The 17,864-nt window shown below is 45.5% G+C and overlaps 1 protein-coding gene across 4 annotated transcripts in view; it reads right to left on the bottom strand.

Annotated features, from left to right (window-relative positions):
- TMPRSS2 (transmembrane serine protease 2) overlaps positions 1-17,864 on the bottom strand; it is a 499,201-nt gene that overhangs the window by 227,441 nt on the left and 253,896 nt on the right. For all 4 annotated transcript variants that reach the window (XM_069636039.1, XM_069636041.1, XM_069636038.1 and 1 more), the window contains one exon: positions 5,428-5,638. In XM_069636039.1, the coding sequence (XP_069492140.1) occupies positions 5,428-5,638 (211 nt within the window). The remainder of the gene's footprint in view (positions 1-5,427; positions 5,639-17,864) is intronic.

Raw genomic sequence — 17,864 nt, 5'->3', positions numbered from 1 at the left:
GCCATATCATATCATATCAAGCCCTAACGAATGTGAATAAAGCTTGGGGAAGGGAACCCCTACAAGTGTTGTGATTATGAGGTCTGCGCCCAGCAGAGGGAGACCTACTTTGAATCAGGTACTTTTTGGTTGAAAGGTCCAAGCCCGACTGAGGGAGACCTACGTGAACTATTGATGCCTCGAGAGGTCAGAGCCCGACAGAGGGAGACCTATGTGAACCTTTGTTGAACTGTGAATGATCTTTTGGAAAGCTGGAATAAGTGACTAACAGTGAAGGCTAAGCGGTCCTCGACCCACATTTTGAACTGCCATTTTTTGATTACCTGAGCCAGAGTGTGTCAGCCTGTTTTCGGGGGTCGCCTTACTCCATGCTGTCCAACATGGGGAGCAGAGCCAACTCAGCCACCTTGACCCTTTATGTTATAACACTACCTTTCCTTTGCATGCACATTTCCCTTTACACACTTTTTGTAAAAGAGATAGGACAGGCATTAGATTTTGTTAGTATAGGCCATTTTTATTTGACAGACTGACTAGGACCTGTTTTCTTTATCATTTGATGGCGGAGACTACTCCCATCGTAGCTCTAGGGCAATATAGCAGATTTTCTAAACCCCAATAATCTAATAAATGTTTTGAAACTAGCAACATTTGTGTCAGTGTCGTACTTGTGATACCATGCCTCCCATACAGGTGGCAGGTTTGAGGTCATTGATTGACTCTGGCCGGACTGGGGGTTCTGATAGAGGAGGTCAGCTTAGGCCTCCCCTACATGCCTCAATGCAGTGTTTAGGGGTACAGTGGTCTTGTTACAGGTGTTCGGTTAAAATGGTTATGGGGTTTCAATTATTTATCCACTTGAGTTCCCCTAAGGCGCCCCAGGTGGGATGCGGGCATGTGTTGTCAGTTATAAAACCAGTCCACCACCCAGGTTTGGGGTTGTTCAGTTAGCTTTCCAATACGCTTTTCTTTAAAAAGGGCTGGTCATTCAAGGTACTGTCATATAATGTGAGTGGTCTTAATACCCGGCAAAAAGGAGGAAGTTACTCTCTAAACTTAGGCAGCAACAGGCAGATGTGGTCTGCCTCCAGGAGACCCATCTCTTGAGGGAAGATAGTTGGACGCTAAAGCCCAAGTATTTCCCGCACCAATTCTATGCATCAAATAAGAAGAAGAGCAAAAGGGGGGGTAATCATGATTGGCAAGGGTGTCCAGTTTAATGGGGCTCAATCAAAAGATGATGAGGAGGGGAGATAACTTGTTGTGGAAGGATGGTTTAATCGAGCCTTGTTATCAACACCGGCAGTGTATAGCCCCAACAGGTGACAGAATGGATTTTACTGCGTCGTCCTTGGAGATTTCACAGCCTTCTCAGCAGGTCACATGGTGTTACCAGTGGATCTTAATCTGACGTTTGACCCCAATTGGGATGTGTTTAGGCGAGCTCATGTGGGCACGGCTCAACCTTCAGGTTGCCTACACAAGGGGGGTAGCAGGGGCAAGACTGAGAGACTCCTGGGGGCATGCAAATCCTGGTATGAAGGATGTGTCAATTTATTCACATGTACATACGCTCTATTCAAAAATGGGTTACATTGTGGTGAGTGGAGGGATTCTTTCAGATATTCATAAGGCAGCCACCTTTACTTTTTTGGACCATGCCCCATTATATCTCACATGTGCCTTGCGTCCTCAGGAAGTGAGACCCAGGTCCTGGAGGCCGAACACGCCACTCATACAAGTCCTGGTGTCTCATGGGGAGATTGAGGAGGACATTGAGTGTTATTTCAGGGAGAACTCACAGGGGGAGACAAATAGGGGGGTGATGGGACACCTTCAAGGTGTACTTGGGGTGGGGGGCGAACATCACTGAGGGAGCAGGTCTGAATTGCATTAGACATGAAGAACTTTATCGTTTGTTGGCTCAACTGAAGGACTTGGAAGGGAAATATCAGACATATGGCTCTCGTGAGATTTACTGAGCTTTGCATGCGGTCCATACCCAGGTTAACACTATCGAGGGGGAAAGGGCAGAGTATTCTCTCATGAAGAGTAAGCAAAGGTAATATAAATACAGGAATAAAAGCAGGGAAGCTTGAGGGGAAGATCGCCCGAGGGAGCCTTAGGGAGCTGCAGAGTCCGGGGGTGGGGCGGCGAGAGGGAAATCAAAGAAGCCAGATGCCTTTGATGAGTATTATAGCAGGTTATACAGCTCAAACTCCCCCTGATGCTGATAGTGGCAAGGAATGGCATTGCGCGACCTGGAGATCACACTTGATTCCTTCGACCGACAAATGGATCTGTAAAGAGTGGCGGCTCCTTATATGTGAGAAACTGACATACTCATTCGGTAATAGATGGAACCAATTTTACGTTGGGCGGTTTCCTGGAGTACATTAAGAGCAAGAACAAAGATTATACATGCACAAATGATTGAAGTTCTGGGAAGGTCTCGCGCACAGGATAAGAATGGTTCGAGAACAATAAATTGGTATCGGGAAATGTACAACAGTTGATTTGGTGATAGCCGTGATTTATTTCATGTGGTGTACAGCCTGTGAATGAGACCTTCCCAGAACTTCAGTCATTTGTGCATACTAGGTCAAACCACAGTGGGTGGGTTTACAGCTTTCGGTAGCTCGCTGCCGGTCCAGAACTTTGAATATTCTAAAATTCAGAGTGGTCACTAGCGCACAGCAATTATATTGAACCCACTACTTCCAAGGATTATACATGCCCGACACGGCTCAGGGCTTGGACTACTGGACACGGCATAAAGGAGAATGTGAGAGAGATGGGAGGGGACGAAGGGATGGCGTAGTCAGGAAGGGGGGCGTGACAAATGTGAATATTTTGGGTTGGGGGACTGGTGTTTGTGTTGTTCTGGCATGAGGGAGAGGGGGTTCTTCTAGTGCGTATACGGTCATTGAAAGATCTGCTAGGAAGAGCCGCATCTTTTGTTTAGGGCACGTATGTGCAAAGTATAGTGCAATGAGCAGCACAGTAATGTTGCCGATTATATATTGTGTTAAAATTCAAAAAAAGATCTGAGTGCAAAAACAAAAAAAGCCTCCAGTTAGCATATCTCAAGAGATCACGTCAACTTTCAAATGTGAAGTTATTCAGAGGAAATCATGCTTGCTCACTACAAGGGGATCTTTGTATAATTTAAATCATTATCACTATGATTTGGCTTTTATCCCGTAAGAATGGCGTCAACCTAACAAAAAAGCATGTTCCTGCATTGGCAACATATGGATTCCCCGGCTGCTTATTTTTTCCAACCCTCAGCAGGCTGATTCAATAAAAAATGGTAGGGCATTTTTTTGTTTTTACTAAAGAATCACCGTTCGACAAATGCTAAAGAGCGACAATATGTCCACAGAAGTGTACGCTTTATAACCGATGCACATAAGGGGGTACATGTAAAACAACCAATTAAAATAACCTGTTATTCTCAACATGTAGACATCTGTGATGTCAAACCTGAAACCGAATAGCAGAATACATTATGTTTTTGTAGACAATTTAATCTGCAAATTGAATGAAAAACCATCAGCAGCACTATCTAAAGTAATAGAATCATTTTAATGTGCTATCAATTTAATCGATTTGAACAGTTCTTAAATTGTGACTACTGGTGTAATAACGCATTTCTTACAATTGCAATAAACCAAAGAATTGTTCATGCGACTACAAAACAGGCTTGAAAAGGGTTAAAGACCTCAGATTTAAAGCTTTCAGTAGGATACCGGCCCACTTTTTGACCACTATGTGACCTCCTGCAGCCTGTCTGTGGCATAGAGCATCGGCTGACCAACTAGCTCTGTAAGCTCCTGCTGTTGAGATCCGTGCATCCTGCAAGTTACTGGTTCGAATCCTGGGAAGATCAGCTCAACGTGTGTATACTTAAATAAAAGGACTAAGACAGTGTATTATTGCCAACAACCGTTTACAGCCTAAAAGCCCGTGCTAGAAAGAGCTAAATGAAGAACAAAAAGCATTGTTATTATTAAGTGGCAACACACAGGTCCAATGATTGATGCTTTAGGAACCGAGCTTTTAAGTCAGCAAACATTACTTTTTTCTGCACTTGCCCATCATGTCTTTTAAACAAAATAGTATATTGCATTTCTTAACAACTAAGGTTTACTGTCTGCCTTTAGAGGCAACAACAACTGTTAATTGCCTGCAACCAAAAGGGCAATTTACATTCGTTTTTGCCCCGCAAATGTGCTGCGCTGCCACACGTCACGCAAGTTATCCTAGTTATTCATAGAACGGTGGACTGGGAATGGCGCATGGACACTGCTGTAAAAAAAACACTGACTTCCAAGCAACACTAAAGACCATGGGAGATTGCGGACAGAGCAGGTGTTACAGACGAGATACAAGTACTGTAAGTAACTAGCTACAAAAAGTGAGTGAGCGCGTTTAATGCTCTTGGAATGGCAGACACATAACAGTAGTTATTGACTGCTATCAAAAGAAACTGATTGACTGCCAAAACATGAACGTTTTACTCTGGTTAGTATAGAAATAATGGTACTTGTCCAAGACCGGCAAACTACGAGTGCCTGTCCAAGTTTATATTATACTCACAAAAATGTGGGAGCTGTCTACTGAAAACACACATACCTCAAATAACCTATTCTATGAGATATTTCCCACTTGGGCGGGAAACGGGAGTCTTACACCTCAACTGATGATGCCCATTGCCCAACAAGGCTGATACACGTGTATGGGGCTCCTGGTGCGGCTTATGTTCCCAGGAGAATTTCCTAGAATTTTGGAGATGGATTTTCCTTTTGGGCGAGGCCAGACTGAAGAGCAAGTGGTTATGTTTTCGTTGTGAAAGGTACAAGGAGCGAAAACGTGGTTCTAGGCCCTGTTCGTTCTCATTCGAGGGACTTCCCCATGTTTGTATACGTTTTTATCAGATATCGAAAATGATTGTCACATATAGCTCTGCAAACAACATCTATTAGTATGCATCTCTCTTCGTTTTTATTGCACAAAACAGAATAATAACAGAACATTGGGCTATTGTGGTTTGGAGATGCTCTTAGCCTATAGCTAGATTGCTCTTGGTTCTTTTTCACTCTTGCACTTGCACTCTGGGCCAATCTCCATTCAGCAAGCATCTTGTGTTTCTCACCAAGCAATTTCTAATATGGGCTTTGCTTATCCACAATATTTGCCTGAGAATACTTTACTGCTTTAAAACACTTTTAACACTAATTGTCACATTTAAATAAAATTTAAATGCAAGACTTGAAATTGCATCCCAAAATCAAGAGCAAAACTTGCCAGTTCAAGGCAACTCTTGTTTTTGGAAGGGCAGGATGTAAAGGAAGGATTGGGCAAAGCCACTGAAAGAATCTTAGAAAGGGGCTGACCCTGAAAGGGGAAGTGTAATTGACGTACTTGGTGCACAGAACCTCCCTGGCTTAGGCTCAGGTGCTACTGGGACGCACTCGTTAGATGAAACTCTTGGTATGTAATGGGGCACGGAGGAAGGATATGCCCGTGGAGGTGGGTATGCCGTATAGAGGTTGCGGTCCACTGGATATCTGTAAGGATTGGAGTGCTCTGGTTGAAAGCCACGGTTATCATAGTACGGTCTGTCGTGTGGAACCTGCATAGTGGGGAAAGTGAGAAGAAAAACCATGCAGATTATTAGAAGAGAAATGCAGTCACACAATAAGTACTTCAAACATGACTATTCATTTGTTTATTATGTGGTTGGTTATTTACAGTCCAGCCATGCTAACTGGTAGGCCCTTCAGAGCACTAAGGTGAGGTGAGCAGATGCCAAAGAAGGAAGCTCGAGGTGGAGACAGGAGAGGCAACAAGGAGAACGGGAAGCAAGGAAGCGAGAGAGGTGTATCTGGCATGGAAATTAGAAGACAAGGATGAGAGAGAACATTGGCAGAGGAGAGAGAACATTGGCAGAGGAGAGAGAACATTGGCAGAGGAGAGAGAACATTGGCAGAGGAGAGAGAACATTGACAGAGGTTCTAGTGATCTGTGTCATTGCTGGACAAGGAGGAAGCTCAGATGAGGGTAAGAACTTACACACACAATTAACATTCCCCCATTCAATGCTTGGAGCATTTGGTGATGGACGCTATTGCAGGGAGGGATATTACAGAGTGCTAGCGCTTGATGTATTCCTGCAGTTATGAAAGACCTTGATCATAGATCGTTTTATGGGCATAGCAAAGGACTTTACTTTGATCGGAGAGAATCCCGGTGGTGGCACTCTCAGCCTATAGGTGTACCCATGCTCGTCTCCAATTTTTTTAAAACACCCCCTTTCCTTGTTTTCAACATTAAACACCCTTATTCTCGAAATCAAGGAGTCAATGACCACACCCTTGTGCTTCATATGTTCTAACCTACACAGGACAACCAGACATCTCTGTGTATTGCCCTTCCTGTCTTCACTTATATAATTGTTTCACACAAGCATCTTCTGAATAAAAGGTGCAAGTGTGTATGCATTATTACCTCACTGTTTTCATGTCAATTTAGACACATTGCCGACTAGCTAGAAACAAAATCTGGTTTATGTGATGCAGGCATTTACTGTGGATTATACAGAGAATCAGGGGTTTTGGAATGCTAATAGCCCTTTCCCAGTGAGCTGTGACTTGTCAGGAAAACGGGCCATTAGCACTCTCCTTTTCACACTTGTGCCTGCCCCAGGCAAATAATAAAAGTTAAGACTTCAAAGAAATATGCACAAAAAAGCCACTCTTTATCGTGATTTCACAGCTGCAAACCTCTGAGTGTTGCACTTCAAAAAGCACCCTTTTCCTTGTTTTCAAGAACGAGGATGCGTACCATCAAACAATTAAAGTGCCATCACTGGGGAGAGAATACTGTAATCCAGAAAACTGCTCAATAATAACAATAACAAAAAACTGTTGTGTTGGTCTGTTCTGCAACAACACACCATCAGCTGCCCTTTCATCTTCTGAATTCCCACTGTTCTCCTTTGAACAATATCTCTCCAACTTCTTGCACACCTTTCTCACTATCCTACTCATCTATCGACCATCATGTAACACCCCAACCCCTTACAGGGTACAGTTCTAGTGAGGCTCTTGTAATCATCATGTAAAAGAAAGTGGTACAGCCTGCGAACCCTCTGGGCTGCTGCAACAGGGTGCTCAAGCAAAGCATGGTTCCACCTGACAACTTACGTTGCCCCAGCAAATGTTGCCCCCAGCCCATCCTGAATGACGCTGGATCCAAATACGTAACTTTGGACCCACACCAATCTCAGATCGGGATAAGAACCAGCTGCGAGAACACCCTGGAATAACAAGGCCCATGCTTCAGGGAGCGATTGTGGGAACTAGCCCCAGGAGACGTAGAGGATGCATGCGGCCACATAGATGAATTTCCACAGGTTCTACTCAGTCAGGAGTCCGGGACATCTTACGCTTCTTTCATCATCTTTGCCCAGAAGGAGAAACAGGGATGTCCAGATGTGCATCTACTTCCATCAAATGAATATGCGCTCTACTGTAGACCAATACACCAAACCACGATAATACGATTCTAAGATTGCCTGGTGGCGAGTATGTGGTTTTCGGCCCTGTACCTCGGGAATGGCTACTACCAGATCATCCCAATTTATCCGGCGGACTGTGAGAAGGTGGCATTCATCTGCCCATTGGGTTTCTATGAGTTATGATGCCACAGAGGATTTCCAGCTCACCAGCAACATTCCAGCTACTCATGAAGAGGACATTGAGTGACACAAACCTCCTGGAGGTTCTATGCTACCTCGATGACATTATGTTTGGCAGGACCTTAGAATAAGTTAACAGGAGGTTTATGAAGGTGTTCGATCACCTGCGGGAGCAAGGGCTAAAGGTCAGTGTGGACGAGTAAAAGTTTTGCCAGGCATACCTCAAGCACATCGGACACATTTTCTCTTGGGATTCTGCAAGTACTACGGGAGGTTCATCGCAGGGTACACCAAAATTGCCTGACCACTTGTGGACCCCACCAAAGGATAGTTGCCCACCCAGAAGGGCAAAATGAGTACTACTGGCTCTACAAATCATCTGTACAATCCACGGAGGCCCATTGGTGGTAGATGGACAAAACAATAGAAGTAGGCCTTCGAGGAGCTCAAGTGGAACCTGACCACACGACCTGTCCTGGCCTACTCCTATCCCCAGTTGCAGTGCATCTTGCGCGTGGATGCAATTCTGGAAGGAGTTGTCTTCAGCAGGCATCAGAGCTATCTGCTAGGTTCAAAGTAAGCAAGAGCCAGACAGAGCCAGGGGCGTGGAATTGTTGTGCTGTTCCTTCAAGCCCAGACTAAGGGTGCAGAAGTGGTCTTTGGAGATCCATATCATGCTGCAATCCTGAGAGATTGGAAGACGTTCCTGCAGAAGGGTGGAGTTCTGTACAAGGAAAGAAAAGTTGGAGAACAGGTTTTACATCCTCAGATGCTACTGCAGAGATTCCGCCAAGCTGTATTGTATGCACTCCAAGACCAGCATGGACATCCCGTCAGCAACAGAACCTTTGAAGTAATGTTGATTGCTATTACCCGCACTAGGTGGGTCACCAGGAAGACAGTGACTCATCCTGCAGCCAACCTTTTTCACCTGGAGAGCTTTGGTTTTATGGATCTGGTCTGCATCAACTTCCTGAACTTGGAGATGAATTGAAGATGTGTGCAGAACATCCTGGTGGTGACAGATCATTTTACTAAAGGTGGTCCTTTAGTTCTGTACATCCACTCCAGTAAGTCGTCTGTCACCTAAAATGGGTCCTCCAGCGAGTAAGATCATGTTCCAGTGCACAAGCCACAGAAAAGCCTTGGCCCACAGCAGTTTATACCCACTGTTCCCTGGGGATGATTAGGGAGTAAAACTCACCTCTGCCTTGGATGCCTTTAGCCTTCACCTTCCAGCAGCAGACTTTGGAATAGGTTGTATTCCCAACAAAGTTGCAGCGATTCCTTCTTCTCTAGGGAAACGAACGGTAAATCAAATAAGGAGGGGGTTTCGGCTCCTTGCAAAGCGACAATTTCACATGGGATACCTCCAAAGAAAGCCTTCTGTAAAGTATCCAATTCAGGCTTTTTTTACCAAATGTCTTGCCTTATGAAATCATACCCAGAGTGCCTTGTCTGGAGGAAACGGGGAGAAGAGAAAGCTGTAGCGAGCCCTTGTAGAAATCAAAATGTTGGAACCCCTTTCTCAGTCTACATTCCCCACTGACTACTCTGTGTCCTCTTCCCATGTCTGCTTCCTTCAAAGGGACTACAGGTGTCAGCACCACCGTGTGAGAGTAACTTTGTTATGTCAGTCCTGACTTTGAAGCACAGATTTACAGGGGACTCCTTGAGGGGGTTTCTGTGGTCTGAGAGAAAGGTCTTGCCCTTCATCTAGGAGAATCAAAACACCAGTTCATGGCCATTGTCCAACATGTCAGTTGGAGAGACAGCCAGGCCAGACAGCTTACTACATATCAGCCCTGTCATAGCTAAGTCCTGCTCACAAAGTTGATACTAGTATGATATCAGATTCCATGGCTGTATAACTGTGCAACGCTTGTAGCTACCATGCCATAACAAGGCATGGCTTAAATCAACTCCATGATGACTAGGTTACACAGTTGTTATGATTTGAATCAATTAGTGGTGCCGCCCAGTAACAAGCCACCACTGGCTTCAGGAACCTTGTATTTCAGCAGCTTTCAGGAATACACGTGTCCTGTGAACCTATCCTGGTGCCAATGCAGGGCTGAAAAAACAAAAGGCACACGAGTACACTATAATTTTGGCATGGCGTGCTTATGAGAGTGGGTCGGATTAGCACACTTCCCTTTCAGAAACAAAAGTGCCCACATCATTTTATTGATTAAAAACAAAAAAGCGTGGACTATTCCGCCCACACCAGGTGTCCTTCTGTTGCAGAGGTTTCAAGATTTGATGAGCTGACCTCTGAGTTATATAGCATGAGCTTTCTATCCAAGTGAATACCCAACTTCAGACATGACATGAAAGGGGAGGATACAGCACTCAATTGAAAGTCCAGAGGAGAAGAAGAGGTGGTAGCAGCTGGCCACCCTGACCATCCCATCCATCAACCCAAGGGCACAGCAGGGGCCTTTTCCATACTAGTCAGAATATATATATATATGTAAAACAGTACAATTTACCAAGCGTGTACGATCACAGTTGATGGAGTTGGGTTGAACATTAACCATTTATTGTGTTCAGGTATAAACAGCCCTTTGAAAAACTTGCGCATAGAAGTCATTGAACGGTTGCAGACAAACCACAAAGAGAGTTTAATCGTCTTGAAGGAGCTTTCTAATTCCCTTTGAGAGCCCGCTGGACATGTTTGAATGGGCTGCAAATCCACAGAAGTAATGTGCAAACAATGATTAGGCCAGCGAATCGGAAGCACGCTTGCAGTGAATCGCGATGTAATGGACTAGATCAAGAAATGTCAACAGGGATTTTACAAGAGCCACGAGAAAGCAGGATAGGACAGGCCATTCATTTGGTGGTAACATCTTGCAGTTTCTTGGATAAAGTTTGCAAAATAATTTATTTCACAAACTGCAAATGCTCTAAACGCTAGCAGCATAGTTATGGAAAGGTGGAGCAAAAGTTTGAATGACAGTGTTTCAGACTCTAAAATGTACGACTGCTAAAATGAACAGGCATGTGAAATTAAAATACATCTAATTGTGCGGATCAAACTAAAAGGAATCTGGTTGCAAGCAACCACCTACTAGTCAAACAGACTCCAAAGTAGCGCCATGCCGGTGGCCTGTTTACAGCACTCATTCTATGCCCACTAGCTCCATCAGCAACCCCCTCAGACTCGTCACATCAGATAGCCCCCCTCATCCTGCATCCTATCACCCCGCCCCATAAAGTGTATGCCGTAACAGCCACATGTGGAAATCCCCTTCCTCAACCGATTGCATGAAACGCATTCTGTCTGCCTACCCCGGTCCGGCTCCTTTGCTCATGAATGTAGCACATGTCCTATTTCCTGCACTCTACCTTCTACAATTCTGCCTCTCCCCTTAATCCATCTATGCACCTTTATAACCAGAGTTATTCATGAGCTAAGAACCCACAGGTACCGGCCAATCTCTTGAAGCACAAAATCCGTCCACTGCTTCATCATGACTAGTCCTCTCTCCACTCCCATGACTAGTCCTCTCTCCACTCCCATGAGCACAAACTATACATGAACCATAGTCTCTCCTGCCTGAACTTGTACATCCATCACTATTTGGCCAATTAATTCACTACTTCCTTCCTTGATAAAAACCCACCCGGCAGGGCACCCCTCACACCTCAACACCTCCCCCTCCATCCTCCACACGCACCTGCACTCCGTCGATACCAGCTATCTGTCGTACTCTCAGAAAAAGCATCCTGTGGCTATCTGATGTCCTCGCTACCCACATTGACCAATCTCCGTGCCCGATTACACTAATTGGACTTTCAGTCCATTGCTAGTCAATGGCATTTGCTATTCCTGTTGTAAGACAGCCAGATTTGTCCCGCTACCTCAAATAAATACAACTGACCCCAAAGGTCTGGTTACCTCCCAAAGTAGCTCTCCATGTATTTTATCCCCTTGCATAACTAGTCTAAAAAGCTCATGTACCTTCTCCGTCAGTGGCGGGTGCTGAACATTTTAACTGTAGGAGCGTAAATGTATATGGCTAATCTGTGAGAAATATTTTTAAATAATGGACTAAAATGGCGCATTTCGCAGCACTTTCTGTGAAGAATTGGGTCAAAGGCCACGGAGTTTGCAATCGGTCTTGTATGGTAGCACATGAAAGAAATGTACAGATGCAAGTCACCAACAGTGCGTGTGACTATTTCCCAACACATCATCATGATGCCTTTGCCCACAACAAATGCTATTTTTTTAAAATTTATTTTTTATTAAGCATTTGGCTTTACACTTGAAAACCTTAAGCATTTCTCAGGAAGGTAAATAACAAATTGAATTTTAAAACAGTATGAATTAAAATAAAAGCAGACCACTTAAGAAGCAAGAACAATCATATCGTAGGGCAAAAATCAAGTCCTAAGGTGTGGTGGTATCAACAGGGTTTGTTGAAACAGCCACTCCTTCATCTGTAGTAGATGCCTCAGCTGACCAAGCAAATACTTCTTTCAGATATCCAAGTACCACTAGGATAGGAGAAGTACTTTCCCCTTGAAGGATTGCAGACCACCAATGTTCAACTGTTCTAGTTGTGTAATTCCCAAAGAATTTGCCCATCCATCTATTTCTCTGTAGGTTTAAGTTTGGGCAAAGCAAGGTCAAATGCTGCAGAGTCTCCTTTTGCTCTTTACACCACCTAAAAGTATATTCTCTCAAAGTTTTAGCTTTTCTTGCTTCCAGTACTTCTTTAGTGGGCATCAGATTCATCCGTAATCTCATGAACTCCGTTCTCTGTCTGCTGCAAGGGATTTTTGTGGCAATAAGACCTGAGGCGGCGGGCCAATACCGCCCCGGGTAATGCCCGGGGCCGTAGTTATTGGGCCGCCGACGAGGGTCTTATTGCCATTAGCACCCCAGCCCATTGGATCAGGGTGCTGATGGCATTTATTTTCTGTTTTGCCGCGTTTCGAAACAGAAAAAAAAAAAATGGCAGCCGGGAAAGGGAAAACAGAGTCCATTTTCCCTTTCCATGGCAGCCTTCGGGAGCGGACGCGCTGGGAACACAAGTGTTCCCAGCGCGTCTGCTCCTGAAAAAAAAAATGAAAAAAAAGAAGCAGAAGGTAAGTGGGGTTGGGAGGGTGGATGGGAGGGAGGGGAAGAAAAAAAAAAAAACGTACCTACGTCCCGAATGGGGGAGGATGGAAGCCTCCAGCCGTGTGGAGGCGTGGAGCGGGGATGGCCCACTCCGAGTCTCCACACTGCTGGAGCCTGCTATCGTTGCCCAACGGGGACGCAGGAGCAAAAAGGTAAGTGGGGTAGGGAGGTGGGAGGGAGGGAAGGAAAAAGAAAAAGCTTACCAGAGTCCCCGGTGGGGGGCGAAGGCAGTTTCTCAGTTGTGGGGAGGCTCGGAGCGGGGATGGCCCCGCTGCGAGCTTCCTCATTGGCTGAGGGGCTGCCACGCCCCCGCCGAGGACAAGGCGGCTGGAATCCCAGCCGAGAATCGAAGGATTCTCGGCCGGGTAATGACCCGGTGAGAGCCAATCAGAATGCTTGTTGCATTCTGATTCTCTCTCGCCGGGTACTAATTTCAGATATTGTTGAGGATTTCCTCTTGCACTATGGGCTAGATCTTTCTGTCCATATAATTTTAACGATCAGACATTTTCTCTAGTGTAGATCCAATCTAGGTCCAAAAGTTTTTTTTTTGTTTTGGCCGGATTTGTCATTATGCTTTCTTTCAACGTTTTCAGTTCGACAAGAATGTTTAAACAGAAGTTTTTCCAAGTGTTTAACTTTGGTCTGAGTCATCGTGGAGTGCTTGGTTCAACACTTTAAACCGCCCTCAACAAATGCCATTATATAAAACATTGTCATTCTAGCTATGCCCTACATGTCCATGCATGCTGCCCCGATATAGGCCAGTATCGCCATATGAGGACTCTCAGCCAGTAAGAAATGTCATGCCACAGAAATGATGTAGATACAGATTGGCTATACCAAGATAGGACAGTATACCCGTTATTCATACTTTTGTTTGATTTTACTGTTGATGCAAAGTAAAATAATGCAGTAACACCTAGCATATAGGGCTAGACTGGAGGCACCAAGGTAAGCCAGTCTAGTCACGTAATACCAATCATCAGGTTTGCTTTACCCTTGATATCAAGTAAAACGTAACAGATCCTATAGAACAGAAAGAGTGTGAATGCACACTGACACCATAGGCTAGGCTAGCCATGAAATAACACTTATGTTTGCTTTATCATTGAGGCCAAGTAAAACATGTCATGCCACATTAAGAAAGCAAATGCAGACTGGCAGTGGAGTTTTCAGAAGAAGATGGTGTGGATTTGGTGAATGCTGGTAAGAGGAGAGGCTGGGAGAGCAGATGTGGTGGTTGGAGCAAAAGAGATTGGAAGAAAAGAAAGAGGCGGGTGCAAGGAGAAGCATAGGAGGTGGAGGAGGAGATAAGATTAGTGGATAAGATCACAGGATAAGATCAGAGGAGGTGTTGAGGATACACAGAGGAGTTGGCAGGAGCTCAGGAGCACAATGAGAGGATACTCCTGGAGAAGGATAAGGAGAATAAAGAAGTTGAGGAGCGGGAGGAAAGAGTAAACGGAAACAAATACGATTCTACATTGAAGAGGTTAGTGAGTTTGGGAGGAAGTGGTATGAGAAAGGTTAGAGGAATCAAGAAGGTGTTTGAGGAGTCAGTGGGGAGTCAGGTTCCCAAAGAAGAGATAGCGAGAATCCCCATAGGTATGACAAGCCATGGGGGCTAAGAGGAGGACAGAGAATGCGGTTAGGGGATTATGTAGAACCAAGGCCCTAGATCCACAAGGTGGTCAGAAGCCCAATAACTAGACAGTAAGCCCTATAAGCATGCTTTGCCTATGGGAGGAGCTGTGAAAAACCAGTAATTGGTTGGTATACACCTAAATTGGAATTGTTAGCCGAACCCACAACCTTGTCAAGCAATGATTGCCAAGAAGGCAAAGCAATCGTTAAGAAAAAAACAGGACTGTGAGTGATGTGGGCGAAGGAGTTTTGAGAGACATTTTTAGTTTGACTACTGCTCTGCAGGGGAAAAGGATAAGAAGCAACATATATACCTAATTTGCCACTTTTGAGGACATTGACCAAAGGTGGGCTACAGTCTTCAGGAGGGGTGTGAGCTTGGACAGATGCAATCCAAACAACAATAGTATGGTGACACCAAAATAAAAGAACGACCCACTAATGATCTATCAAATAGGTTGTAATGAAACTAACAGAAAATGCACACAACAAATAAAAACATTACTGACCCACCACCACTGTAAGGGAGAAAGCAGGCAGATTTCAAGACTAAAGGGTTGCACTGTGGGTTTGTAACCAGGGATGCTTAGATAATGATTCCAGCCGCAAAATGTCAAAGTTACTGAATATGTCCTTCAAAAGGTATAGGAAGGGGAGTTACAAGTCACTAGGTCCATTTAAGGCAGGCCAGGTGGACAAAACCACTTCAGTTGAGCCAGGCAGTGGAGGTGACTGGTGCAGTGCTATTTTTATTTATTTATTTATTGGGTATTTATAATGCACCTATACAGCAGAAGGTGTTTCAAGATGCAAGCAGCAAATGCTTGCAGGTCAAAAATGCTGGTAAATGGCAGGCAATGTCGGTTCGGTGGCACCAGACAACTAAGCGACATCAGTTGCTGAGAAGTGGAGACTTTCTTCCAGTTTAGCGTGGGCTTGGCTGACTCAACACTGCATCGCAGTACTGAAGCAGCAATGGCTTGAACCTTAAAGAGATTGGTAATAAGTCAGGTGGTGTTGAGTTGTGGAGGCTAGAAGACTCACCGGGTCTCAGAGGATGGTGAGGGGGCCGGGTGTGGGCATTGAGCAAACCTCAAAGATGCGCAAAGTGGCTGTTCATCATAATCGAATGAGGACACACGTGGTTCCTTTGCAGCAGCTTGGATGGCCTTGAAGGTGCTCAAACTTACATCAAGGTGGTTCAGAGATGCAGAGAGAGTAGGGGTCATTTATTTGGATCTTTGTTTGTTGGAAGACACAATCCGTGGTTTTAGGGGGCAAGGCACGGTCTTTCCTCTGCCCTTGGAAACCAGGTAGGTCTGTAGAGAGCACTTGTGGGGTTCCATCACCTACTGTGGGAATCGTCATGGGTTCCAGTGTCTCAGTTGCTGTTAAGTCTTATCCAGTCAGCTGGTCAACCCAAATAAATGGTTAGGGAGATTAACGTTCCTCTTCCTTGGAGCTCCTGGTCTTCGCCTTTCTGGCAGAGCACTTTGGAGTAGACTGTACTCCCTTTTAGGTTCCAGTGAATCCTTTTGCAAGCAGTGCCCAAAGATAAGCCAACTAAGGGGAGAGCCTCCCCCTTATATCGGCAAAATGCCGCACTGGATTGGTCAACAGCAACAAGTCAAGAGTCCAATCTTGGTTGTTGTAAGAAATTCCCTTTGCCTCCTGATGTCATACCTCAAGTGCCTTGTCTGCAGGAAGTGGTATTGTATGGTATTGTTTATTTATAAAGCCCCTAAACACAGGCAGTGTTTCAAAGCTCTCAAGGAGGGTGGGAACGCAGGAATAAACAGTCGCTCAGAGCCCTTGAATTTCTGAGATGATAACGGTCTGCACAGGCAGAGTAAGTGAAAAAAAGATACATTTAACAGTTGAGATACAGCAAATAGGCCTGACGGCGATTCTGCAGTTTTTATCAAGTGCACATTAAGGGGCAAAGACAGGGGCAAACAGGCAGATGATCTTCAGGTACAGATGCATTCAGATCGTGCAAGACAGTTAAAGGGGGGGGGGACCAAGTGCACCCAGTTGGTAGAGGCTGGGATAAGTGCGGAGAGAGAAGTTCTCTTTATTCAGAAAAGAGATTTATTCAGAGATTTATTCTGGATTTATTCAGAAGTGCAGTGAAGGGATGGGGTGCACGGCCCTGAGGCAAGTGCAAAGAGGACTCGCGGTGGTGCCAGGGACCTGTGAGACTCTGAGGGGCACCAGTCGGCCAGTCCGCAAAGCTGTATGGAAGAGGAGGGAGAGATGGAGAGAGCAGAGAGCTAGGTTAGCAGGGTAGGGGGAGAGAGACGGAGGAGGAGAAGAGGAAGGTCTTGAGGAGTTTCTGGAATTTTGGAAGATCAGGGTCAAGGCGGAGGGTGGCAGGGAGGCTATCCCCGAGGGAGGTGCCTGCTGAGGATAAGGATCTCCCTCCAAATCTCTGCTTGGAGAACCGTCTCACTTACAGAAGGTTGGAGGTAGATGAGCAGAAGGCTCGAGAGGGACAGTATTTAGGTAGGAAGCATTGAAGATTAGTAGGTCCCAAGCCCCAGAAAGCCTTGTAGACAATGCAGAGGGTCTTGAAGTTGATCCTTGCAGCCACAGGGAGCCAGTAAAGGTATTTCAGCATCTGAGAGATGTGGTCCCTAGGCCTGAGGCCAAGAATAACTGAGGTTCTGTTCTGGATGAGTTGTAGAGGGCACAGGGTTGGCGCAGGGCAGACGCAGGGAGGTTGAGGAACAGGTTGCTGCAATAGTCCAGCCTATTGAGAACCAGGGCTCTGGAGACAGTGAGACGCTGGGGAAAAGTGAGAAAAGGTAGAGTGCCTCTGAGGAGGTGTAGCTGCTAGCTAGATTTTTTTGAGATGTCACAAATGTGAGAAGAGGAGGAGAGAGTGGAGTCGAAGATGACCCCAAGGTTTTTGGCCTCACAGGTGGGAGAGGGCGCGGGGCCAAGGGAGGCCCACCAGAGTGAAAGAGGGAAAGCGGGAGCAGGGGTCCCTATGTGGACAATCTCAGTTTTACTAGCGTTGAGGCAGTGGTCGTTTGCGGCACACCCTGACTGGATAGCGGACAGACAGTCAGATATGAGTGAGGTGGAGGAAACGGCTGAGGGTAGTCTGAAAGGTAGTTGCATGTCATCCGCATAACACTGGTAATTAGAGGTTAAAGTGGTGATCAGATGTGCCAAGGTAGCCATATAAACGTTAAAGAATCAGGAGGATAGGTTTGATCCCTGGGGAACGACACAGGTTAAGAAGGTGATAGTCAAGAGAAAGGCTCCAAGTTCCACCTGGGATGGGCGGTCGGAGAGAAAAGAGGTTAACCACGCCAAAGCCTGAGCCTGACCTGTGATTCCCAGGGTGTCACAAAGATGTGCGATCAGGAT

This window comes from Ambystoma mexicanum, chromosome 7p (genome assembly GCF_040938575.1).
Source record: "Ambystoma mexicanum isolate Mex_15411 chromosome 7p, UKY_AmexF1_1, whole genome shotgun sequence".
NCBI classification, from domain to species: domain Eukaryota; kingdom Metazoa; phylum Chordata; class Amphibia; order Caudata; family Ambystomatidae; genus Ambystoma; species Ambystoma mexicanum.
This window is presented reverse-complemented; position numbering and strand designations above follow the sequence as displayed.